Source organism: Neovison vison, chromosome X (genome assembly GCF_020171115.1).
Source record: "Neovison vison isolate M4711 chromosome X, ASM_NN_V1, whole genome shotgun sequence".
NCBI lineage: Eukaryota > Metazoa > Chordata > Mammalia > Carnivora > Mustelidae > Neogale > Neogale vison.
This window is the reverse complement of record NC_058105.1, coordinates 59,385,519-59,413,173: the sequence shown is the minus strand read 5'-3', so window position 1 is coordinate 59,413,173 and position 27,655 is coordinate 59,385,519. Positions and strand designations below refer to the sequence as shown.

At 39.2% G+C, this 27,655-nt stretch overlaps 1 protein-coding gene across 3 annotated transcripts in view; it reads right to left on the bottom strand.

The window, feature by feature from the left end:
* Positions 1–22,349, bottom strand: part of RPS6KA6 (ribosomal protein S6 kinase A6) — a 188,686-nt gene extending 166,337 nt beyond the window's left edge. For all 3 annotated transcript variants that reach the window (XM_044235804.1, XM_044235805.1, XM_044235806.1), the window contains exon 1: positions 22,245–22,349. In XM_044235804.1, coding sequence (XP_044091739.1) covers positions 22,245–22,322 — 78 coding nt within the window. In that variant the 5' untranslated portion in view covers positions 22,323–22,349. The remainder of the gene's footprint in view (positions 1–22,244) is intronic.
* Positions 22,350–27,655: the final 5,306 nt, after the last annotated feature.

Genomic DNA, 27,655 nt, shown 5'->3' with positions numbered 1-27,655 from the left:
CAAGGCTAAGCAATTTAAAAAATCAGCTAGGACACTTGTATTTTGTTTTTACTCTGTGGGAAAGCATGTTCCTCAAAACTACACAGCAAGAGCATACAAGACAGATAAAATATTCCCAATACGCCAGCCATATCTTAAAACAACAAAATGAAACGTACAGAAAAGCCTTAAAATTCATGGAAAAAAATTTTTTTTAATTAATAGCTTTATTTTTCCTCAATATACATTTAGAAAATAGGTCTAAGGAAAGGTTTCATGGAAAATTTATGTTAGCGCTAACTGCTAGCTTTTAACCGATATTGCTTATCGTCGTTGTTGTTGGATAATGAGAACTATATGACTATTTCTCTTTTTACTTTGGTTCTTTATCCTTGGCTGTACACCATAATCATCTGGGGAATGATGCCCAGGCCCCCACCAGATCAGTAAAATACCAGTCTCTCTGAGCCACTAGCATGGACAATGGTTTTAAAATTCCCAGGTATATATGGCATACAGTAAGAGTTGAGTACTACAACCCCAGGGAAACTCAAAGCCAAATTTGCAATTCAATTATATTTTAAGTTAACTATATTAACTATATTTACAGCCTGTTTACCTGTCTTCTATTTCACTCTCCAACCCCATTCTCTATCCTTTCCATACATCTCTCACTTTATGTTTTTCCTTATCCTGAATATCAAAATAGTTTTGTTATTGGATAATATTTCCTATAAACCATCTCAAAAATTTTGTGAAATGAAGTAAGGTATAAGTAAAATTCTCTCACTTGTGCATGCACATGCACATACACCAACACACATACACACACACACACAGCAGAACCTATGTATAGATACAAGTTGAAATCTAGCAGCAAAATCAGTTACATAGAATGCTTCCAGGGCAATTCAGAAAACATTTCTATTATTTACAAAAACCCCATTAAGTTTAGCTCTAAGTCTCTCCCCCTTCCAACTCCTTTGATAATTCTCACCTAAAAACAAACCAGAAGAAAACAAAATACACAAAGAAAACTAGCAGTAAGAATAGTAAATAATATTTGAAAATAACATATATGTGTAAACATTATATAACAAATTCTGACAAAGTACTAAAAGACTTACCTCTATACTCCAACTGCTTACCAGATCTTCAGAACTGCTGCTAAAGACAATGACAGCATCCACCAATAAAGAAATTTTCAGGAAGGGAAAAAATCTTCTGTTTCCTTCTCAAAATTATAGATCAAGGAGACTATAAAGAGGGGTGGTACTGAAACAACAATATGGTCCACAATAGCAACACACCAAGTTAGGCCTAGGTAAGGAAGTAAAAGGTCCTTTCCTGAAGGAACTAACTGGAATATTTCCAGACCAGACTGGTTTAAAGGAAAACAGCTTTGGAGTCAACTGGGAAGGTACCTGTGGTGGAGCAAGCAAGACGGTTTTGGCCCCTTCCCCTTCCTATTCCAAATAAACCTGGTGAAAGCCTGTAAGAAATAAAGATGTCCTTATTCTCTTTTCTACATCCCAGAAAGCAGCAATGACCACTATTTTCAGAACAGCCCTCTGCACTCAGGGGCTGCCGACTACTGAAAATGAATATTGATGAAGCAAGAATTACAGGTCCAAGGATCATTTTGAAAGCATGAAAAGGTCCCCCCTCCTTTGGTAAGTAATTAATAAATTTTCCTGTGGTAATAAAAATCTTAAGCACACTAAGAAAGAGTGGTTTTCTCTTGTTCAAGACAATATTCTCCTCAAGAGAGGAAAAAGTTCATCTAGCTATCTTCTTATGCTGCAAAGATCTACTTATCTTGGTATTAGTTCAGTGGCTAACACAGATACTTAGATTGGCTGGCATGCATAAAATGTCTGTTAAATTAAGTCCTATCAAAACACTCCGAATACCTGTCATTTTATTCTTCCCTCTTACTTCTAATCAGTTGCTAAATTCTAATTAGTTTATCTCTGCAAGTTCTAGCCCATCAGTCCTCTCTTTTCTTCCCCTTTTGCCCTAGTTTTAAAATCTCACTACTATTTCCACTAATACAATAGCTTCCTAGCTGGTATTCTCCACTTTCAGTCTCTCCTCCACTCTAACCCATCCTCCACTCTGACATCACTTATTTCTCAAAGCATAGATCTGGTCATATTACTCATGGCCTCGACAACCTTTAGTAGCTCCCCTTTATAAATTAGCACTGAACCCTTAAACTAGCTTCAAAAGTCCCACACAAGACTACCTTCAGTACATTCCCTACCTCACTTCATACTATGTCTTCACTCTTGTATCATAGACTTATATGCTAGCAATATTAGATTTTTCATTCCTCCCAAGAATGCTTCCATGTGTTTGCTTATATTGACCCCATCTACCAGAAATATATTCTTTTCATCTGTCTGGAAAATATTATCCAGTCTCTAATGCCCTGTTCAAATTCCACCTCTTTAACAAGGTATTGCCAGATCTACCCCTAAACTACTACCACAACCACCTCATTGTTGATGGTCTTGTGACTCATAGAATGAATTTCCACACACGTATATCTTGCCTACCTACATGTAAACCCATGGGAGTAGGCTGAGACTCAGGGTGGTATGTCTTTAGACATTTCATATTACAGTACTATGTACTGCACTGCCTTGTAACCTACAAACACTTGATAAGCTGAACCAATTCCTACCATGGAAAAAGTTCTGAAAGGAAAAAAAAAAAAGTAAAAAGTAAATGTTGATGACACACTTCAAAAGCCAGTTACAGCAAATGAAATTGTTTCTTATTCTTCATAGTGCTCCTAACTTCATATTTTATCCCTGAATCACCCTATCTGTGGTTGCAAATATGATTACTATACTTCAATGAAATGCTCAGATATAGGAAGTCTTAAAAACACTGCTCATAAGCTGGGGGCTATGACCGCCGCTATCTAAATCCCAAGGTTTTGACATAGGTGACAATAATTCAGTCTAAGGGCAGGGAAAGGGAAATTACGACGACTATGGGAAAAGAGAAGAATCTACTATATACTAGAGAACTACTACATGCAAAGCACCTCTTATTTATTCTGTTAACTTTAAGTTTTTTTTTTTTTTAACGAAAATAGTCATGGTTAATGTGATGAGACAATTATATCCTTTCCAGTTAAATTGTATTCACTATCTATAAAAGAACTCCCAGAATTTTGTAATTAAACAGACTATCTTGTCCAAGAAATTAAGCTAGACACATTTCTGTTGCTATCCTGTACACCCTCATCTGAACAAAAAACCCAAAGCATCAAAGGCTAATTATTTACGCATCATACTGCTATAAAAACTAAAAACAAAATTTGCTGGTTGAGCTGAAATAATAATGAATTTATTTCCACCCTTCTATAAAACAACTGCATCGTGAAAGACATATGCCCTCGTTTTTTTTGTACTGATACAGTTTCATTTTGTTTTGTTTTCAAAGCACCTTGATAACTGTATTAAGCCCTGTAATGAATAAATTTGTTTACATAACAATACTTGAGGATTTTTTTTCCCCATTTACAGATGAAGAAACTTAGCCTCGAGGAAGTTAGGTAACTTGCATTGGGTCACATACCTAGTATGACTTGAAGGGGAGACTGGAACCCAGATTAATAAACCTCCAAATCCCATGTTCTTTCCTCTATTACTATAGGGTCTCATTAAATTAAAACTAGCCCTTTTTCCTAATCTGCCATATATTTGACATTCTGGTTAAATATTTCAAGTCTTTGCCTTTAATCCCAAACTGTTTTTTATCAGCAAACTTTATTACTCTCAAAATTAACTTCTTTAAACAAAGGCAGTGTTTAGGCTAAAGAAATAATATAAAAGTACCAATTGCAAAAATGAAGATGGTGGCATAGTAAAAGGACCCTAGGTTTGTCTCCTCCCTAGAACACAACTAAATGACTATCAGGTCATTCTGAATATCCCAGAAAAACAACCTGAAGAATGACAGAACTCTACAATGGAAGGGAGAGAAGAAGCCACATCAAAGAAGAAGATAGGAAGTGAGAAGACATGGTTTATGGGAGAAATGGATTGCTGATGTTGTGTAGGGGAGGGAACCATGATACCAGAGAAAGATGAGAGAAAGGGTGGAACATACAGTGGAACTCATAAAGATAACACTTCCCTAAAGCCACTGGCTGGAAAAATGAGAAGAGCTGATGTTCATGAGTTTTTGCAACCAGCAGGACTTGAAGACTAGTTTTAAAGGTCAGCAGTCTAGTCTAGGATAAAGCCCTGAAGATGCTATGTTCCTCCTGGAGAGAGGCAGACAAACAACCCTGGGAGAAGACAGAGTGGAAAGAGTGAGCTGAGGAACTGCCTGGGTCATACATTGGGGAGATTATCAGCTCTTCTAGGAGCTCCTCCATGAAAGATAGCATTCACAGACATGCCTCTCCATCTTCCTCTGCCACAGAGAGCATAAACATAAACAGCATAAACACAGAGCCACCTGCCGAGGGCAGTTGGGCCCCCACCCTAACCACGTAGCATGCTTACTCTGGGTCCCACATCCCTGTGCTCTGGCACAACCGCACTTGCAGGTCAAGCCTCTCTCAATCCCAGCACAATGAAACACGCCCAGAGGGCTGACACAGACTACTGATGACATCATCCCCCTAGAACCTGGAGTTCTGAAAGTCCCTAGGGTTGGCTGGGATAGAACCTAAAGTATCTACTCCTTCTGGGAAGAAGGCAGTAAAACAGCCCCAAAACAGACAGCATGCAGGCAGCGATCTGCAGGGGTACATGGGACACACAGCAGGGAGAATATTTGCTCCTCCTGGGGTGATTTCCTGAAAGCAGCAAGCACAGAGACCCCGCTCCAGGAACAAAGGAGCTGGATGACACCATTTCCTTCCACCACTCCTCAGCATAAACAGAGGACCATCTTTTGTACCACAGAGCCAATACCCGTGGTCTAACTTGTTTACACCAGGTTCCACACCCCTGTACTCTGCTGGTACGGACCGTTAAGGTCAAGTTTGCCTCTATCCCAGTGCAGTGGGCCTCTTCTCCAGAAGACCAGCAGAAATCCCTGCCCATACCACCTCCTCTCCCAACCAGAGAGATTTGCAAGGCTTCATTACTAGAAGAAGTAGCATCAGGACTCATTTATCAAGCAGACCAGAACACACCTAGTTAAAACTCAACACACATGGACCAAGGACCAAACACTGCCTACTGCAGGCAAGGAGAGCCTCTGCAGACAGTAATGAAAGAGCAGCCAAAACATACCAGCAGAGCACATACAGCACACACATACGACAATCCCTGAAGCACCAGACCCTGGACACAATATGAACTCTTCTGCATAAAAACATTACTCTCAGGATCAGGAAACATAACAGGCTTTTCTAACACAGAGAAGACAGAGATTCAGACAAAGAGGCAAATGGAAAGACTTATCCCAAATGAGAGAACAAGATAAGGTCATGGCAAAAGATCTAAGTGAAACAGATGTTTAGATAACATGCCTGATGGAGGATTTAAAACAACAATCATAAGGATACTTGCTGGGCTTGAGAAAAGGATGATAGACTTTAGGGAGGTCCTTCTGCAGATATTTAAAAAAAAATTTAAAAAAACAGCCAGAAATGAAAAATTCAGTAACTGAGATCTAAAACAGACTAGATGAAGAGAACACAAAGAAGCAGCAAAGGAGTAAATAAGTGATTAGAAAGGAAAAAAAGAAAGGAAAAGAGAAGGAAAAAAATGAAGCTGAATAAAAGAGAGAATTATGGAATATGAGAATTATGGAATTATGACTCCATGAACAGGAGTCCTGGAAGAAGAGAAGAAAAAAAAAAAAGGACAGGAAATTTATTTCAGGAAATAATGGCTGAAAACCTCCCTAGCATGGGGAGAAGAGAAACAAGACGGCAGAGAAGTAGGAAACCCTGTTTCAACCAGTCCCCTGAAGTGAGCTAATAATCTACCAGAACACTCACATCACAACCAGGAAATCAGCCTGAGATGTAGGATTATACACTGCTGGATCTCTACAGGGACAGAAGACTCCAGTGGACAGGTAAAGTGGAGTGAGAATGCTTGGACTGATATTGGAGGATAAACAGAAGGTGGAGGGAGCCACCAGAAGCGACCCATTGGAAAGTAATACGCCAATACAAGTGCCCTGTGACTGGGGTACGGGGGACCAGCGTTAACATGGAGTCTGGTTAAAAGCACTCAAAAAAAGCAAAAGATCTTAAGGGGCAACTGGTGGAATTAGGCAGTCATGAGCACGGGACTAAGCCCACAGTTGCAGGATGGTCACTGCTGGTGACCACACATGCCAGACAGAGTGCAGTGGAGCCTCCAGGTCCTAGTTTCTGAGTCCAAGCCTTTCTGCTGCTTGTGATGAGGGAGTAGGAGGCTGGCTGAGAACGAAGCAAGGGCTGGCGCCTTGCACCCCCTCTCCACCCACTCCCCTTGGTAATATGTATGACATTTCACAGGCACCCCTGACTGCCCTGAAAGAAGAACAAATGTTTATATTACAGAGATCACAGTCTTGTAAGGCAGGAGTCTCCCTTTGTTTGCAAATGTCCTTGAGATTTACAACAAAGAAGTTACCTTATCAATAGCCCAATTTCCAAGGACACATAACTCAGTTCCTCAAGCCCTAACGTCACCCTCCCCTCCATAAGAAACCAAAGGAGGCGGAGGTAAAAAGAAAAGTAAATAAAGTTAAATTTCTTCTAAACCCAAATCTCACTAACAAGGACACTTGATAGGAGAAATGTGAAGCTTTGTCTCTAGATCTCCAAGATAGTGTCGAGAATCATTCCCAAGCATATGGCCCATTGATACACATCTAAAAGGTCTCACAAGAAGATTTTTATTACTAGTAATAAATAACCTTTCTCCCAACAATAGCTGGCCCCTCAAGGTCCTGCAGACCTTGCTTCCAAAAATTCCTTAGAGACTAACATCACCCCCTTTGTCCTCTCTCAGACAGGACCAGAGCGAATGGATATAGGATTAATCCATGATAAAGAAAAAGGGGGGAATGAAAGACCCTTCCCCCAGTTAACTAATTAACTGCTCTTTTGCATTTCTGTAACCGCTTGGCTTTTAGGGGGTGATACTGGTCTCCTGTTTGAACAAGATACCTTCTGCTAATAGCCGAGGCATAGGCAGGAGGCAGGGGGCCGCATAGTCAAGTAGGCAGGATGCTTCTCTGCTGAGTAATAAGGTCCAACTCCCCCTACTCACTCCCCCTTCCCGCCTTTTTCTTCGCGCGCGGGTCCTCCAAAGCCAATCCGCAAACACCAAGTATGCCTTTTTCGAATGTTCAAGTTGTCAGCCAATCAACTCTGCCCCATCCAAAACTTGTTTGTATCTGTCTATAAAAATCCTGCACCACCCCAGCCTGGTGTGCTCAGCTAGCAGGAGCTGCTGACCACCCGCAGGCGCCTGCGCTACAATAAAGAACCTCTTGCTGTTTGCATCCTGTGGCAGTGTTGAATTCTTGGGTAAGGGGATCCGCGGGTCTTACACTTGCACCACCACTCTGGCTGGGCGCACACCTGCCACACCTGAGAGAACCTGGTATGGGTGCCCGCCAGCAGTCTCTAGGACTGCAGCCTTCCGCGACTGACTGAGGGGTCTGAGTGCTCCCAGCCCGCGCCTCAGAGAACCCAGTGCTGTCTCTGGTCCGAGTCCCTCAGCTGAGACCTGCGAGAATGTGGGGTCTGAGCACACCCTGCATAAACCTGGACTCCAGACAGCAGTCTCGGCAAAGGCAGCCAATGAAAGCAGGAACCCTGGACCAGTATCGCTCATGGTTTTAGTGGCACAAGGGTTCAGAGACAAGCAGGGGACTCAGGTGACCACTGAGATGGTGGCAGGGGGTGCACATCGACTGGGAGAGGTTGCAGTATTCAGCGGAGGTGGCAGAGGGACTCGTCTGTGTGTTCTGGACCACCCAGAGGGGAACAATCTGAGGCTTCTCTCTGAGGCAGAGGTCTAGGTACAGACACTTGACTTTGCACTAAACCTACAAAAAGTCGCAAAAAGCCGCCTAAGAACAAAACCCTCCAGAGAACAAAAACCTGTAAAACCGGTTTCCACAGAGCCCAGCCCCTTGATAGCCCTCAGGGCCACTGAACCTAAGCAAGATTGATGGGAAAACAATATAGCGGACCCCTCCCTCAGAAGAGAAGCCAAAAGAACAGGAAGACAAATAGCACAGGGTCCCCATAAAACTGTAAACCCACAACGACAGGGGAAAACAATATATTAAGCTCCCAGTATTGCTCTAAAACCTGTATATTTCATAGATACAACTTTTCCTTTTTTTTAATTTGTTCTCACGATTCTTGTTCTTTTAATTTTTTTAACCTATTTACCATAACTAGAGGTTTAATACAACATATTCCATAATAACTTTTTAAGTTGAACTTTTTTCATACATATCCTGTGTTTCTTTTTCTCCTTTTTTAAATATACATAAATATATAGGCTTCAAGGTAATCCTTTTTTCCCTACTCAAAACTACCCCTATATATATACCAGTTTTAATTTCCCTGCATCTCTGGAAAGTTGAGTCCTTTAAGAAAGTTAACAAGATACACCCAGGAAGAACGGAAATAACCTTCCTCGCCCATATCTAGGATTTATAACCACCCTCCCATCTTATTCTTCTCTCAGTGTTTCTGTGAATTTGCTTTGTTCTGGTATTATATAAATCTTATTCATGAGGTTCATTTTTGCTAAGTTCTTTTTTTTCTTGTCATTTACTTTTGTTGGTCTTTTTGTTTCTTCATTTTTGTTTATGTACCTTATCTTACTTTTGGGGCTCATTTTGGTGGGGTTCACGGTTTTCCTTTCTCATTCTCTTTTCTTCTTTTTTCTTTCTTCTTAGTGGTGACTACCGATTCCTCCGAATCCTTCCACGGTACACCTTGCCTAGATCGTGGTTGATATATTTAGCTATATATACCATCAACCACTTCTCACCAAAATGACTAGGAGGAGGCACACCCAAAAAAGGAAAAACTCAGAGACTGTACCCTCTGCATCAGAACTACTGGATATGGACATAAACAATATGTCAGAAAGGGAATTCAGAGTAACAATTAAACGGGCAATGCCTACATTGGAGAAAACTGTTAGTGACAACATAGAATCTCTAAGAGCAGAAGTAAGAGTCAATCTGGCAGAGGTTAAAAATGCTATTAATGAGATCCAATCTAATCTAAATACTCTAACAGCTAGGGTAACCGAGGGAGAACATCAAATTAGTGATCTAGAACAAACTAATAGAAATAAAGGATCAGGAGGAGGCCTGGAAAAAATAGCTTAGAAGCCATGAAAACAGAATTATGGAAATAAAGGACACCATGAAATACTCCAATGTGAGAATTGCCGGGATCCCTGAGTGGATGGAGAAAGGGAGAAAACTAGAAGATACAACTGAACAAATTCTGGATGAGAATTTGCCCTAATCTGGGGATTGGAACAAGTGTTCCTGTCCTAGAGGCAGAAAAACACTCCCCAAGATCAACAAATCTAGAAAGACCTAAGACAATAAATTGTGAAATTCACAAATCATAATTTTAGACAAGAGGTCCTAAGGGCAGCTAAGGGGAAGAGATTCCTTGTGTACAGAGAAAGGACCATCAGAATAACAGCATACTTCTTAAAAAAAAAAAAAGAATAACAGCATACCTGTCCAGAGAAACTTGGCAAGCCAGAAAGAGCAGGTAAGACATATTCTGGGCACTAAATGAGAAGAACATGCAGCCAAGAAGCCAAGAATACTTTATCCAGCAAGGTTGACATTCAGAATGGATGGAGAGATAAAGAGCTTCCAAGACCCGCAAGGTTCTGGCACTATTACTTGGTCCAAGCCAGCACTACAAGAAATAATAAGGAGGGGGCGTTCTATAAAAGAAGAAAGAACCCAAGAGTGACATAGAACAGAAATTTAAAGAGGCAATCTATAGAAATAAGACTTCACAGGCAAATAACACTTATCCATAAAACTTATCTTTCAATAATCACTCTCAATGTGAATGGCCCATATCCTCCCATAAAATACACAGGGTTGCATTTTGGATAAAATGACAAGACCTGTCCATATGATGCCTACAAGAGACAGGTTTGGAACCTAAAGATACAACGAGACTGAAAGTGAAGGGATGGAGAACCAACTTCCATACCAACGGGTCTCAAAAAACAAAGCTGGGGTAGCAATTCTCCTATCAGATAAATTAGATTTTAAGCTAAAGATTATAGTCAGAGATACAGAAGGAAACTACATCATTCATAAAACATCTATCCACTAAAAAGATCTAACAATTGTAAATACTTATGCCCCCAATATGGGAGCAAGCAACTACATAAGCCAACTGTTAATCAAAATAGAGTCACATTGATATGAGTACATTAACTGAAGGGAATATTAACATGTTGCTCTCAGTAATACACCATCCAAGCATAAAGTCAATAAAGAAACAAAAGCACTGAATGACACATTGGACCAGATGGACCTCATAGATAAATACAGAACATTCCACCCTAAAACAATAGAATACTCATTATTCTCAAGTGCACATGGAACTTTCTCCAGAACAGACCACATACTGGGTCACAAATCAGGGCTCAACCAAGATCAAAAGACTGAGATTATTCCCTGCATATTCTCAGACCACAATGCTTTGAAACTGGAAATCAACCACAAGAAAAAGTTTGGAAGAAATTCAAATAATTGGAAGCTAAAGACCATCCTATGCAAGCATGTTTGGGTCAAACAGGAAATCAAAGAAGAACTTAAACTTAAATGAGAATGAAGACACATTGGTACAAAACCTCTGGGATATGGCAAAGGCAGTACTAAGGGGGAAATACATAGCCATCCAAGCCGCACCCAAAAAATTGAAAAATCCCAAACACACCAGCACTCTTTACACCTTAAAGAACTGGAAAATCAACAACAAATTAAGCCAACCTCACACACAAGAAGGGAAATTATCAAGATTAGAGCAGAGATCAGTGAGTTAGACACTAGAGATATAGTAGAACACATCAACGAAACTAGAAGCTGGTTCTTTGAAAGAATCAATAAGATCAATCAACCACTGGGCAAACAAATCCAAAAGAAAAGAGAGAGGATGCAAATTAATAACATTATGAATGAAAGGGGAGAGATCACGACTAACACCATGGAAACAGAAACAATCATCAGAAATTATTATCAACAGCTATCCACCGATAAGTTAAGCAACCTAGAAGAAATAGATACATTCCTGGAAACCTATAAACTTCCAAGACTGAAACAGAAGAAACTGACAACCTGAATAGACCAATATCTAGTAACGAGATTGAAGCAGTGATCAAAAATACCCCAAAAAACAAGAGTCCAGGACCTGCCAAATTCCCTGGGGAATTCTACCAAAAATTCAAAGAAGAAATAATACCTATTCTCCTAAAGCTGTTTCAAAAATAAAAACAGAAGGAAAACTTCCAGACTCTTTCTATGAAGCCATCATTACCCTGATCCCCAAACCAGGCAAAGACCCCACCAAAAAGGAGAATTTCAGACCAATATCCCAGATGAATATAGATGCCAAGATTCTCAAAAACATCCTAGCTAATAGGATCCAACAGTACATTAAAAAGATTATCGACCATGACCAGGTGGGATTTATCCATGGGATGCAAGGGTGGTTCAACATTCACAAATCAATCAATGTGATAGAATGAATCAGTAAGAGAAGAGAGAAGAACCACATGGTCCTCTCAATTGATGCAGATAAAGCATTTGACAAGATATAACATTGTTCCTGATTAAAACACTTCAAAGTGTAGGGGTAGAGGGAACATTCCTCAACTTCATAAAATCTATCTATGAAAAACCCACATCAAATATCACTCTCAATGGGGAAAAGCTGAGAGCCGTTCTTTTGAGATCAGGAACACGACAAGGATGCCCACTCTCACCACTGTTGTTCAACATAGTACTAGAAGTCCTAGCAACAGCAATCAGACAACAAAAATAAGTAAAAAGTATTGAAATTGGCAAAGAAGTCAAACTCTCTCTCTTTGCAGATGTTATGATACTTTATATGGAAAACCCAAAAGACCCCACCCCCAAACTACTAGAACTCATACAGCAATTCAGTAATGTGGCAGGATACAAAATCAATGCACGGAAATCAGTAGCTTTCTTATACACTAACAATGAAAATATAGAAAGGGAATTAGAGAATCCATTCCATTTACTATAGCACCAAGAACCATAAGATACCTGGGAATCAACCTAACCAAAGAGGTAAAGGATCTGTACTCAAGGAACTACAGAACACTCATGAAAGAAATTGAAGACGACACAAAAAGATGGAAGAGCATTCCATGCTCATGGATCAGAAAAATAAACACTGTTAAAATGTCTGTACTGCTCAGAGCAATCTATATTTTCAATGCCATCCTGACCAAATTCCACCGGCATTTTTCAAAGTGATGAAGCAAAGAATCCTAAAATTTGTATGGGATCAGAAAAGATCCCGAATTGCTAAGGAAATGTTGAAAAAGAAAAACAAAACAGGGGGCATCACGTTACCTGATTTCAAGCTTTACTACAAAGCTGTGATCACCAAGACAGCATGGTACTGACATAAAAACAGACACATAGACCAGTGAAAGAGAGTAGTGATCCCAGATATGGACCCTCAGCTCTATGGTCAAATAATCTTCGACAAAGCAGAAAAAAATGCACAGTGAAAAAAAGTCTCTTCAATAAACTGTGCTGGGAAAATTGGACAGCTATGTATAGAAGAATGAAACTTGACCATTCTCTTACAAAGATAAACTCAAAATGGATAAAAGACCTCAACATGAGACAGGAATCTACCAAAATCCTAAAGGAGAACATAGGCAGTAACCTCTTTGACATCGGCCACAGCAACTTCTTTCAAGACATTTCTCAAAAGACAAAGGAAACAAAAGAGAAAATAAATTTTGGGGACTTCATCAAGATAAAAACCTTCTGGGTTGGGCACGGCTTGCATGGAGCACTGGGTGTGGTGAAAGAATAATGAATACTGTTTTCTGAAAATAAATAAATTGGGAAAAAAAAAAAAAACTTCTGGGTTGCCTGGGTGGCTCAGTGGGTTAAGCCTCTGCCTTCAGCTCAGATAACAATCTCAGGGTCCTGGGATCAAGCCCTCCCTCAGGCTCTCTGTTCAGCAGGCAGCCTGCTTCCCCACCCCCTTGTATGCCTCTCTGCCTACTTGTGATCTCTGTCTGTCAAATAAATAAATAAAATCTTGAAAAAATAAATAAAAAGCTTCCGCACAGCAAAGGAAATAGTCAACAAAACAAGGAGGCAACCCACAGAATGGTAGAAGTTGTTCACAAATGACATTACAGACAATAGGGCTAATATCAAAGATCTATAAAGAACTCCTCAAACTCAATACTCAAAAAAACAGATAATCACGTCAAAAAATGGGCAGAAGACATGGACAGACACTTCTCCAAAGAAGACATACAAATGGCTAACAGACTCATGAAAAAATGGTCATCATCATTAGTCATCAGGGAGATTCAAATCAAAACCACATTGAGATACCACCTTACCCCAGTTAGAATGGCCAAAATCAACAAGGCAGTAAACAAGTGCTGGACAGGATGTGGAGAAAGGGGAACCCTCTTACACTATTGGTGGGAATGCAAGTTGGTGCAGCCACTTTGGAATACAGTGTGGACATTCCTTAAGAAATTAAAAATAGAACTACCCTATGACCCTGCAGTTGCACTACTGGATATTTACCCCCAAAGATACAGATGTAGTGAAAAGAAGGGCCATATGTACCCCAATGTTCATAGCAGCAATGGCCACAATCACCAAACTGTGGAAAGAGCTAAGATGCCCTTCAAAGTATGGAGTATTATGCCTTCATCAGAGAGGATGAATACCCAACTTTTGTATCAACATGGACGGGACTGGCGGAGATTATACTGAGTGAAATGAGTCAAGCAGAGAGTCAATTATCATATGGTTTCACTTACTTGTAGAGCATTAAGGAATAACATGGAGGACATTAGGAGAAAGGAAAAGTAAATTGGGGAAAATTGGAGGGGGAGATGAAGCATGAGAGACTTTGGACTCTGATAAACAAACAGGGTTTTGGAGGGGAGGTGGGTGGGAGATGGTTGAGCCTGGTGATAGGTATTATGGAGAGCATGTATTGCATGGAGCACTAGGTGTGGTGCATAAACAACAAATCTTGGAACACTGAAAAAAAAATTAAATTTTAAAAAAAGAGAGAAAACTTCCCTAAATTGGGAAAGAAAATAGATATCCAGATCCAGGAGACACAGAGAATGCCCAGCAAAATCAACAATTAAAACAGATGAAAAAAACAAGACACATATATATGCTGCCTACAAAAAAATCATTATAGATCTAAGGATACCAGCAGACTGAAAATAAGAAGATGGAAAAATATTTATTATGCAAATGGATGTCAAAAGAAAGCTGGAGTAATAATACTTCTATCTGACAAACTAGATTTTAAAGCAAAGACTATAACTAAAGATGAAGAAAGGCACTATATCATAATAAAGGGGACTATCCAACCAAAAGAACTAACAATTAAAAATATTTATGCCCCAAACATGGGAGTAACTCAAATATATAAAATAATTAGTAGCAACCACTTAAAGGAACTCATTGATAATAATAATATATTAGTAGAAAACTTTAACATTCTACTTACATCAATAAACAAATCATCTAAGCAGAAAATCAACAGGGAAACAATGGCTTTGAAAGACACACTAGACCAGATGTACTTAACAGATATATCCAGAACATTTCATCCTAAAACAGCAGAATATACATTTTCTTAAAGTGTACATGGGACATTCTACAGACTAAATCACATATTATGTCACAAAACAGGCCTCAAAAAAATGTTTGAGATAATACCATGCATGTTCTCTGACCACAACACTATGATCCTGGAAGTCAACCACAAGAAAATATCTGGAAAGGCAACAAATACACGGAGGTAAAAAATATGCTACTAAAGAATGAGTGGATGAATCAGAAAATCAAAAAACAATGACAAAAACAACAACAATACATGGAAACAAATGAAAATGAAAATGCAATGTTCAAAAACCTTCGGAATGCAGGAAAAACAGCCTTAAGAGGGAAGCATATAGCAATACAGGCCTACAACAAAAAAGAAGAAAAATCTCAAGTAGACAACCTTACCTTACACAGGAATGAGCTAGAAAAAGAAAAATGAATGAAGCCCAAAGCAAGCAGAAGGAGGGAAATAAAAATTAGAGCAGAAATAAATGATATAGCAACTAAGAAAACGATAAAACAGATCAAAGAAATCAGGAGCTAGTTCTTTTTAAAAATTAGTAATATTGATAAATGTCTAGTCAGACTTTATAAAAAAAGAACAGAGAAAGGAACCAAATAAATAAAATTACAATTGACAGAAGAAAAATAATAAGAAACACCACAGACAGACAAACAATTACAAGGGAATATTATGAAGCATTATATGCCAAAATTGGACAATGTGGAAGAAACGGTTAACTTCATAGAGACATATAAACTACCAAAACTGAAGCAGAAAGAAATAGAAAACTTTAACAGACCAATAACCAGCATAGAAATTGAATCAGTCATCAAAAATCTCCCAGCAAAAAGAAATCCAGGACTCGATGGCTTCACAGGAATATTCTATCAAATGCTAAATGAATCAATACCTATTCTTCTCAAGCTATCCCAAAAAAATAGAAATGGAAGGAAAACTACCAAATTCATTCTATGAGACTGGCATTATCCTAATTCCTAAACCAAAGACTCCACTAAAAACTCCAGGCCAATATTCTTGATGAAAATGATTGCAAAATTCTCAAAAAATACTAGCAAATTGAAATAAATAGTACACTAAAAGAATTATTCACCACAATCAAGTGGGATTTATTCCTGGACTGCAAGGATCATTCAATACTCATAAATTAATGTGAGACACCACATTAATAAAAGAAATAATAAGAACCATATGATCCTTTCAATAGTACAGGAAAAGCATTTGATAAAATACAACATACATTCATGATAAAAAACCTCAAAAAAGTCAGAGTAGAGGGAACATAACATAATAAAGGTCATATATGAACAACTGAGAGCTCTTCCTCTATGGTCGGGAACAAGACAGGGATGTCTACTCTTACCACTGTCATTTAACATGTTATTAAAAGTCCTAGCCACAGCAATCAGACAACAAAAAGAAATAAAAAAGCATCCCACTTGGCAAAGAAGAATTCAAAATTTCACTACTTGCAGATGACATCATACTCTATACAGAAAACCTGAAAGACTCCAACAAAAAAACTGCTAGAATGGAAACAGGACTTCAGTGAAGTCACGGGAAACAAAACCAATATACAGCAAATTGTTGCATTTCTATACACCAATAATGAAGCACCAGAAAGAGAAATCAAGAAATCAATCCCACTCACAATTGCACCAAAAACCTAAGATGGCCAGGAGTAAACCTAACAAAAGAAGCAAAAGACCTGTACTCTGAAAACTATGAAACAGTGATGAAAGAAAGACATAAAGAAAGACATAAAGACAGAAGAAGACATAAAGAAATGGAAAAACATTCCATGCTCATGGGTTGGAAGAACAAACACTGTAAAATGTCTATACTAGGCAAAGGAATCTACACATTGAATATAATCTTTATTGAAATACCAACATTTTTCAAAGAGGGAGAATAAACAATCCTAAAATTTGTATGGAACCCCAAAAGACCCCGAATAGCCAAAGCAATCTTGACAAAGGAAAGCAAAGCTGGAGGCATCACAATTTCAGACTTCAAGTCATATGACAAAGCTGTAGGGATCAAGACAGTATGGTACTGGCACAAAAACAGACACAGATCAATGGGACAAAATAGAAAACCCCGAACTGAACCCACAACTACAAAGTCAACTAATCTTTGACAAAGCAGGGAAGAATATCTAATGGTCAAAAGACTGTCTCTTCAACAAATGGGGTTGCAAAAACTGGGCAACATGCAGAAGAATGAAACTGTACCACTTACTTCCACCACATACAAAAATAAATTCAAAATGGATTAAAGACCTAATTGTGAGGCAGGCAACCTCTCAAATCCTAGAGGAGAACACAGGCAGTCATCTCTTTGACATCAGCTGTAGTAACTTCTTACTTAAATAAGTCTCCTGGGGCAAGGGAAACAAAAGAAAAAAAAACAATTGGGATGTCATCAAAATAAAAAGCTCCTACACAGTGAAGGAAATAAGCAACAAAACTAAAAGGCGACCTAGGGAATGGGAGAAGATATCTGCAAATGGTGTACCTGATAAAGGGTTAGTATCTAAAATATATAAAGTACTTATAGGGGCGCCTGGGTGGCTCAATGGGTTGAGCCTCTGACTTTGGCTCAGGTCATGGTCTCAGGGTCCTGGAATCGAGCCCCACATCAGGCTCTCTGCTCTGCAGGGATCCTGTTTCCCCACTGTCTCTGCCTGCCTCTCTGCCTACTTGTGATCTCTCTCTCTGTGTAAAATAAATAAATAAAATCTTTAAAAAATAAAAAAGAACTTGAGGGTGCCTGGGTGGCTCAGTGGGTTAAGCCTCTGCCTTCAGCTCAGGTCATGATCTCAGGGTCCTGGGATAGAGCCCCTGCATTGGTCTCTCTGCTCAGCAGGAAGCCTGCTTCCCCCCTCTCTCTGCCTGCCTCTCTGCCTTCTTGTGATTTCTCTCTCTGTCAAATAAATAAATAAAAATATTTTTTTAAAAGAACTTATAAACCTAAATACCAAAAAAAAATAATCCAGTTAAAAAATGAGCAGAAAACACGAACAGACTTTTTTTTTATAAATAGACATTTTTGCAAAGAAGACATAGAGATGGCCAACAGACACCCTGAAAAGATGCTCAACATCACTGATCATCAGGGAAATACAAATCAAAACCACAATGAGCTATGACCTCACACCACTCAGAATGGCTAAAATTAACAACACGGGAAACAACAGATGTTGGTGAGGCTGCATAGAAAGGGGAGCCCTCTCACACTGCTGGTTGGAATGCAAAGTGGTGCAGCCAGTCTGGAAAACAGTATGGAGGCTCCTCAAAAACTTAAAAATAGAACTACCCTACGATTCAGCAATTATACTACTAGGTATTTACACAAAGGATACAAAAATACTAATTCAAAGTGATACATGAATCTTGATGTTTATAGCTGCATTATCTACAGGAGCCAAATTATGGAAACACAAGTATCCACTGAATGATGAATGGATAATATATATATGCATATATATGTAGATATATTATAATATTTATCAGCTACAAAATATTATAAAATATTAAACATTATAAAAATATTTATCAGCCAAAAAAAATTTATCAGCTATAAAAAGAATTTGGAAGGACAAGGATGGAGCCAAGAGTATTATGCTAAGTGAAATCAGTCAGCTGCCATATGATTTCACTCATATGTGGAATTTAAGAAACAAACAAATATGGGGGTAAAAAGGAGAGGAAAACCGAGAAACAGAATCTTAACTATTAAGAATAAACTGATAACTGAAAATAAACCGGAGGGCCAATGGGTGGAGCAATAGGTTAAATAGCTGATGGGGATTAAGGAAGGCACTTGGCAGGAGAGCAGGGTGTTGCACGTAAGTGCTGAATCACTAAATTCTATACCTGAAACTAATATTACACTGAATGTTAAGTAATTGAAATTTAAGTAAAAATTTGGGAGAAAAATGAACAAATAAAAGTACCAATTACAATATAAATTGATGGGCTATAACATGCAATTTGAAAACTATAATCAATTCCTCCTTCAGGAAGCAAGTACTCTCTCACCAAAAAGCAATGAACCAACCAACCAAATGTATACTGTAAGGCACAGAGCAGTAACTCATAAGAAGTTTACTTTACTACATCAGGCTGTTGTTTATAACCCTTACCCAGGAATGCCCAATACCCAGTAACATCTCAAGTAACACCTCTTTCCTCAGCCTGACAAAATCCAGTCAAGAGCTAAAATCGTTTCTTCCTGTGGAGCGATGCTCTTTGAAGGCCCTATTCCTCGTATACCTAATCAAGACAGTTCCTGCAAGAGCTCTCACAGCCAAAGCCTCTTGCTTATCTTATTTTCTGCCCCCAGGAACCTTCTTCCCAGTATCCAAAAGAACTCATATTCCCCTTTTAAGGCCCATTTTCCACCTCTCACTGGAACCAAGCTAGTTCTTATTTCAAACCTCCAACACATTTCCCACAGGACAATTTTACAAACAGTGGTAAGGCTCTGTATCATTCTAACTCCCTATTGTGTCTTGGTCTAAAAATGTAACTCTCAGTAACTGTGAGAAAGCACTTTCAGAGTCTCAAACAAATAATCCTCATACTTCTGAATGATACTTCAGAGGTTAACAATTGCCCATGAAACAAGACGTAAAAGACAGATACTGAAAAAGACTCCATAGTATTTAATAGTGCACGTAATCTTTAATTTTACCAGGATTCAACACACACAAAAACTGATGGAAATTACTTTCTTTGACATTAAAGTTAACACATTCTCACTCACATTTTCTTTAAGGATTCCAACACATGTTCAAAAACCATATTCTACAATGATAACATCCTTAGTCCTAAAAACTATCATGATTGGGGCTGCAAAGTTCATGCCAAAGTGTTAACATTTCCAAAGCCAATATCAACAAACACATAATTAAAAGTCAGTTGGAGAAAGACAAATCTATGATTTCACTCACATATGGAATTTAAGAAACAAAACAAATGAACATAGGGGAAGGGAAGGGAAAGTAAAATAAGACGAAATCACACAGGGAGACAAGCCATAAGAGACTCTAAACTATAGGAAACAAACTGAGGGTTGCTGGAGGGGAGGTGGATAAGGGGATGGGGTAACTGGGTGATGGGCGATTAAAATGGAAGGCAGTTGACGTAAGGTACACTATTATATGCAATGATGAATCACTAAATTCTAACTATGAAATTAATAATATACCAAATGTTAATTGAGTTGGATTAAAATAAAAAAATTTTTTTTAAAAAGTAAGTAAGTCTGGGAGGGGGCGCCTGGGTGGCTCAGTTGGTTGAATGTCTGCCTCTTGGTTGTGGCTCAGGTCACGATCTCTGAGTCACAAGATAGCTCCAAGCCGCTCCGTGCTCAGCAGGAAATCTACTTGAGATTTGCTCGCTCTGCCCCGTTGTGGCTTGTGCTCAAGTGTGCGCTCTATCTCTCTCTCAAATAAACCTTTAAAAAAACTTTAAAAATATAGTCTGAGCAGTAAAACTATTTCCTTCCTGTGAAAAGTTTTCTTAATAACAGAAAAAATCTCTTTTACGTGTTAAAACAGGTCTGTTCAGATGTAGTATTTAGTTTTCACCTAGAATATTTTTAAGTAAGTCACTTGACGCATCATAGTCAAATCTCATTGATCATAACTGTTTCAGACGAAGGCAGCAGCAATATCATGTTCACCACATTAACTGTCACCATTTGTTTTACAGGATTTAAGAATTTCCATTTGAGTATTTTTCTGAATTGATGAGTTAGAGAGACACATTATTAAATCTCTCTAATACCTAAAATATACTGCAAACAATAAAACACCCTATGTGGTAATTATGATTCAAAACATTTCTCCATTCAAATTTAACAAAAATAATAAAATAGGAAGCATGTAAAAGACTCTCCATATCTCACCCCATCCTTATATACAAGCATGTAACTGTTTTTATATACCAGATACATGAAACTACATGTCAACCAATTACATATGTGAATAAAATTCATCTCCCTCCGAATGGTCTTGCTAGAAAATTCTTGCAAGTATGAAACATCCCTATATTCCAAGAAGAAATTTAGCTTTCTTCACTTATCCTGTTCTTTAGAGATGTAGAATATTAAAATACATTTTGGAACTGCTTAGTTTTCTAGTAAAATATTTACTACAGTGGAGTGGATTCAACTTTAGACTCCTTCTGAATCTTTTCTATTACATTTCTTATTAAATGTTATCCTGGCATGGAATTTTAACCCCAATTTAGTTGAACATTGAAAAGAAAAAAAGAATGTTTTTTTAAAGATGGAGCAAGTACTTGAACACAAATTAGCATCTTGAGAGGTGGAGGTCTGTGATTGCCAGTCCTACCTCAAAACGCCAGTTTGGCATTCAGACTTTTTATGAGGTCTACTGTGGCCTCTTAAGCTCTTAAGCTGTCCATCCATTAAGTTATCAAAAAAAGGATCTGACTTTCCCAAAAGGTTAATTTTTAGAGTTTAAATGTTGCCCGCTTCTAACAACAACAGCAGTAACACTAAAAACAGAATACCTGTGCACATCTAAGTTTTCACTGCACAGCTGACCTAAGTCCAACCAGAACAATCTCAGAAGAGCGGGAAGAGAGGAGAACCAAAATATTCTGGTTGAACCTCAAAGTCTTCCAAAGATTCGTCTTGTAAGGGCTAGGGTTTACTGTGTTTTCTTTTACCGACCGACGGGGGCGGGCGGGAACACCAGTTGGGGAAAGAAGAACAGGAGGAAGAGGGTGGTAGAATTGAGGGGACCCCAGAACACCACCTTAATGTCAACAAAGAAACCTGGGCGCCAGTTAATCTCCATTGGGGTTGTTACAAAACCCACAACATGTCATGGAGAAACTAGAAAACTAAGTAAGGAGCACACATCCCTATAAGCCAATGTCCCCAGAGTTACTGTCACCTAGGTGTGTTTTTGTTGCGCTAGGTTCCAAAAGCGCCCGGGTTCAACAGCTAGCTGGAGTCAGCCCTGTCCGCGAAAGTGGTCCAAGAGAGCAAACCTGGCGCAGCAGAGAAAGGAATATGCTGAGCACCACGCAGCACCTGGCGCGTTCCCCTGTCTCACTTCAGGTCTCAGAGTGAAGGAACTTATATCACAGTTCCAGTGTGGCCCGAGAGGCAGGAGCTCCTTCTGAGACCGAGCCCGGGCCCAGGCGGCTCCGACTCCCCACGCCCCAGACCGCTGTCTCCCGAGCGAAAGCACAGTTGGGGCAGCGCGTGCTTCGCCGCCCGACAGCCTCCGGGGAGCTGGTCTGGGCACCCCGCCCGTCAGCCCCATGACCCTCTCTGTCCAGCCTCCAGCCAGGGTCCTGAGGGAAGGAGGGGAGTGGCTCCAGCACTTGGCCACCGCACTAACCTCGCCGCTGCTCGCGCCGCCTCGGAAAACCTCCATTTCTTGATTCCAGAGCTCGTCCTGAGGCGAGAACGGTAGCATCTCCCCTTCAGGAGCACTTGAGCAGGAGCTGCCAGCCACTGGCGCAGCCGCGCATCCCGTTCTTGGAGCTGGCCAGCCGCCGCCACCACCCGCGGAACCCCCAGCGCCTCCTTCAGCAACAGCTGCCCTGGCTGCAGGATGCCCTCAGCGGCTGGGAGAGGAGGATCGCCGCCGCGGGCATCTGCTCCCCTTAGACAAGAAAACTGTGCTGCCGCGCGGAGGGCTCCGCACGGCTGGTGCTCACACTGCCGCCCGCGCGACAGTGGTTCGATGTTGCCTCCGTCCCCGACCCGGTCTCCGAGGGCTCCCTCCGCGTACCCAGCTCCGTCAAAATGGCGGCAGCGGCGGCGTTACCTGTGCAACGCTGGGAACCCCCCTCCCTGCTCCGCGGCGGCAGTACTGGAGCGTCACCCGAACGTCAATGGAGATTCCCCAGCCTGGGTTGAAGGGAGGGGGTGGGGAAGAGCGGGGTGAACACGGAGAACCGCGTGGTTGGGGATTGTGTGAGAGAGAAGAACGCGCACGGCGAGGGGGCGGGAGGAGAGTAGTAAAAGGCACTGCTCGCTCTGCGGTAAACCTGCCCACTACACGGAGCATGCGCGTCGCCTTCACACATGCTCAGCGGGCCCTCTCAAGTCTGCGAAGCCGGCTTGCAGGCGGGAAGATTCCCAAAACGAATGTGGCAACTGGGAGACGCTCCATAGCGTTGGAGGAGTCAGTGTCAGGGGAGGACTCCAGGAATATTGGCTTGCAGGGCTCACAAAAGCAGGTGTCCTATACACCGAGCCACACCCATTTGTGTATAGTGATGAGTAGTGGGGCGGGGATTTCAGTCGAGTGTACACTGGGTTTCTAAAAGCTGGAAGCAGGAAGAAAATGCATTTAAAACGAATTAGTACACCTGAACTCCCTAATTCTTCCAACCCCATCCCTCTCAGCGTTTCCAAAGTACTGGTGACACGCAGTGCTTCTAGACTTCATAAATGTTTATGCTACATTCTTCTTAGCTTACAAACATGCATACATCTCTCTCATTTAAAAAAATCAAAAACCTTCCCTCAACTTAAGGATTTTAATAAATTTCTGTTTCTCAGTTCTTTCAGTTAACATGTCCCTTGATGTCTATCTCAAATATTTTATTTATTTATTTATTTATTTGACAGAGAGACACAGCGAGAGAGGGAACACAAGCAGGGGGAGTAGGAGAGAGATAATTGGGCTTCCTGCTGAGCAGGGAGCCCCTGTGGGGCTCGATCCCAGGACCCTGGGATCATGACCTAAGCTGAAGGCAGACGCTTAACAACTGAGCCACCCAAGCGCCCCAGTCTCAAATATTTTTTAAATGTCTGCTTTATCCCCCCCAGTGTCATTGCCTCAGTTTACCCCATAGAATATGAGCTAGTGATACTAACGATTCCTCTTATTTTGTCTTTCTCACTCTAAATTTATACTCTTTCTCCAGTCCATCTTCCTCTCTGGCAGCCCAGGAATTAAAATTCCTCAATGATACTCCATCATCTCTACTAAAATATCCATACTTGTTAGCTTTGAATGCAAATGTTCTCACCAACTGGCCTCTATCTTTCCAGTTTCATCTACCACCTCATATTCCAGTAAAATCAATGCACATCTTATTGTATCTTCCCTATCCTACTCTTCCTAATCAACTTATTTTTAATAGCGGTCATTAATAACAACTATTATTTACTGAGAGCCCACTATGCTCCAAGCATATGCTCTTCATGAATTCATTTAGCCCTTATAACAATTTGTAAAAATTTATATTATCTGTATTTTGCAGATGAGGAAACTGACCCTAGAAAAGGTTCAGTGATTTTACCAAGATCTCACAGATATTAAATGGAAATTCTAGAATTAAAACTACTTCTGCCTGATGCCAAAACTTCTAACCCACTGTTCTGTGAAAGCCCTCTGATATTACCCTCCCTTCTCCATACCCTCCTTACACTCATCTCTGGGGAAAATTAGCCACCCATTTCTCTTTACTTCCATAAAGTATTTTCCATATCCTTATTTCAACACTTCTTTAATTTTCTTTACTAACAAACTTTGAGGTTTTGATGTTAGTGAATTAACTTATTAAACTCTACACACAGCATATGTCTGGTGCTCAACACGTTGGATGGACAAAAAATATTTTTCTACTCTAGCCAGACACTGTGTATAAGCTGTGGGCTAACATAAAAATGTATGACAGTACTTAACTCTGCAGACTTTAATGCTTATTTGCTCTGTGTTGATTCCCTTTATCAAAGGCATAGTGTCTGATATTAAGCTACTAGTGACCAGGACCTAATATACACAATTTTTTAAATTTTTTTTAAATTTTTTAATTGATTTTCAGCGTAACAGTATTCATTGTTTTTGCACCACACCCAGTGCTCCATGCAATCCGTGCCCTCTCCAATATACACAATTTTGACAAGCTCAGAGGTCCTTAGATTCTTGGTGAAAAACATGATTACTTTCTTCAGCACAAAGACAGGTATTAAGGAAGACAAGTTTCAGTCTTCTGCAAAATATACATAGCAGAGATTCTTGCTTTCTCTTTAGTCTTTAGGAAATTTTTAGCCTGAAATCTTCTGTATGCCTATGTGTCTCTGGATTTCCAATTATTGGAGCATGACATTAGAAGTTTACACAAGATTTAGTAATATTTTGGTGGCTCTGGAGCTGGGATGTACTATACTCAGTTTCTCTATAATACATTGTTCATTACAAAAGATAATGAGTTGGGTTCCACCACCATTAGGAACATGTGTCCTGAGTATTTTCAGGACTAAGGAAAAAGTACACTTAAACATTCAAAGTGATTTATTTACCCTGTAATAAATGACATACATTGGATTACCAGGGTTAAATGTGAAAATAAATGGTCATGTAATTTAACTGAATAAAGTTAACTGACCCATATGGAGATAAAAACCTTCTTGACCCCACTAAAGGGGTGTAAAATATGAACTAAGATCCTTTGATCAGCAGATCACAGACCACCCACAGATTCTACACTATGGTTTTGATTTCTAAACTGTAGCATTTACAAAGTAATGCTTATATAGGGTATAATTATGGAAAGAGCCACTTAATCACTCAGTATTCTCTGCTTATTTGACAAAGTTCATAATTCAAATAGCTGGAAAATGGTGAGCCAACAAAGAACATAAAAGCACTATCAGGAAAATATTCAAACTTTTTATTTTGAAGGTATTCAGACATAAATAATAAAAATGGAGTCATGTACACAAATAGGAAAGTTTAAAGTGTTTAACTTTTAATAAATACTTATAATCTTTAGATGATGTTTTAGGAGTGCCAGAGAACTTTCATTCTCTATAAATAATAAATAACTTAAGGCCTTCTAGAAATTGATTTCAAAAGGGAAGCAAAACATACTTATCAAATGTAAACTCATTATTCTCTTTTAGTTGAAATTAACAGGATTAAATGATAAATATGATCATAGTTTAATAGTTGTTCTTCTTTGGACAGTAACAAATTTTATAGTACATGAAAAGTGAAATCCCTTAGTAATACTAGATATTAGGAAGAGTAGTAACCATCATTTGTAGTCTAACTCAAGATATTTATGAAAGGTATTTACACTTCATGATTTAGCTTCAGCTCATTAAATTGTTATAATGGTATAGGTTACAAATGCATTCCACTGTATCACATATAAGGAAAATATCAAGCAGTAAAATTTATTTTCTTTTTATTTCTAAATCTCTTCAAACATGTCAACATATTTGGTTATAATGCTATTTTCTTGGGGGGGGGACCATTGATCTTACTAGTGGGTTTGCCAAGATGATGGAATGACAGGAAATGAATTCCAAGGTTGATGTAAATAAATATTATAACCAATCAACCTCAGTTTTGTCAACCTAAGTTGACAAAATGGATACATTTTTATAAGCCAAAGGTATATGCCACTTGTAAAGGCAATCTGGCTGCTAATGTCCTTCACAGCATTGTTCACAAAAGTCAAGTTAGCTGATTTGACAAGTTATTTGATGTTTCTTCACTAACTCACAATTTTCCACTGGGTGCCTAACAAATCTTGGTACCTTGCTGAGGAGAGTTCCTTCTGAGATAAGGTGAGCATTCACAGATTAAGTATATGGGAGTAGCTACATGACCCATACAAACTTCAAATATGCTCACATGCTCATAAATCTGTAAAGCAATTAAAATATATAAATGTGTGCAGCTACCAGTTTAATTACCTTCAGAATGTCCTTTGCATATAATTCACAAAACTGTTTTCACCTACAATAAAATATGTGAAGTAATGATAAAAGGTTTCCCTTGGCCTATCCATACCTGCTTACTAGATTCTCCATGTATTTAAGGTTTCTAAATAAAATTTATATTAAGCTGAACCAGATAATTTTAAGCTTACCATCATAGTCTTATTAACAGCACAGTCTTGAGTCACTGGTAAGTATGCATCAGAATTTTCTGCAGGGCTTTGTCAAAACACAGATTGCTGACCTCCAGTGTTTGTAACTCAATAAATTGGGGGTAGGAAACTGAGTGTTTGCATTTCTACCAAGTTCCCAGGTATTCTTCTGAGGATGTTTTGGGGACTGCACTTTGAGAACAACTGCTTTTTAATTTACAATTAGCCAAAGTAAGAGACAGATATTTTAGAGTAATTTTGTCCAAAAAGCCTAAATGATTCATTTGAATTTCAGAACTTTTGAACTCATATGGCATATGAATAGAGACTTGGAAAGTAAATGTAAATTTAAATTTAATGTAAATGTAAATTTAAATTTAATGTAAATTTCCAAAGGAGAACCTATAGAAGTTACAAACCTTATTGAGAGATTTTAAGACCATATAAAAACATTTGGCATGTTAATAACAGTGTACAGAGTTGACTATAATAAAAAGTGGCTTTTGTCTGATGTCCTGTTTTAGGTAGTCAAGTGGGAAAATGGGCAAATTTTAAGGTGGCTACTGAAGAAAAGGATCTAGCCAACTTCAGTAGATGTGTTGTAGTACCCTGGATAGCTCCTTGGAAGAGTTGCTGGTTTGAGTCTAAGCCTAATCTTACCTAAGTAAGCCTCTTTCCTACTTAGCACCCCACTTCTTGTTAGAATTCTGAATGTTCAAGGAGGCCACATATTTGAATAATGTTTAGTCCCTAGGAACTAGGGGGTGGAGGATTGTTTAAATTTCCTAAGTAATATTTGGCCTCCCTATAAGATGAAGTAACAAAGAGAGCCATAATCCCAAGGAGGTCTATGTAAGGGTCTAGACATATGTAGATAAAACAAGACAGTTCAAACTAAGAATTTGGTTTC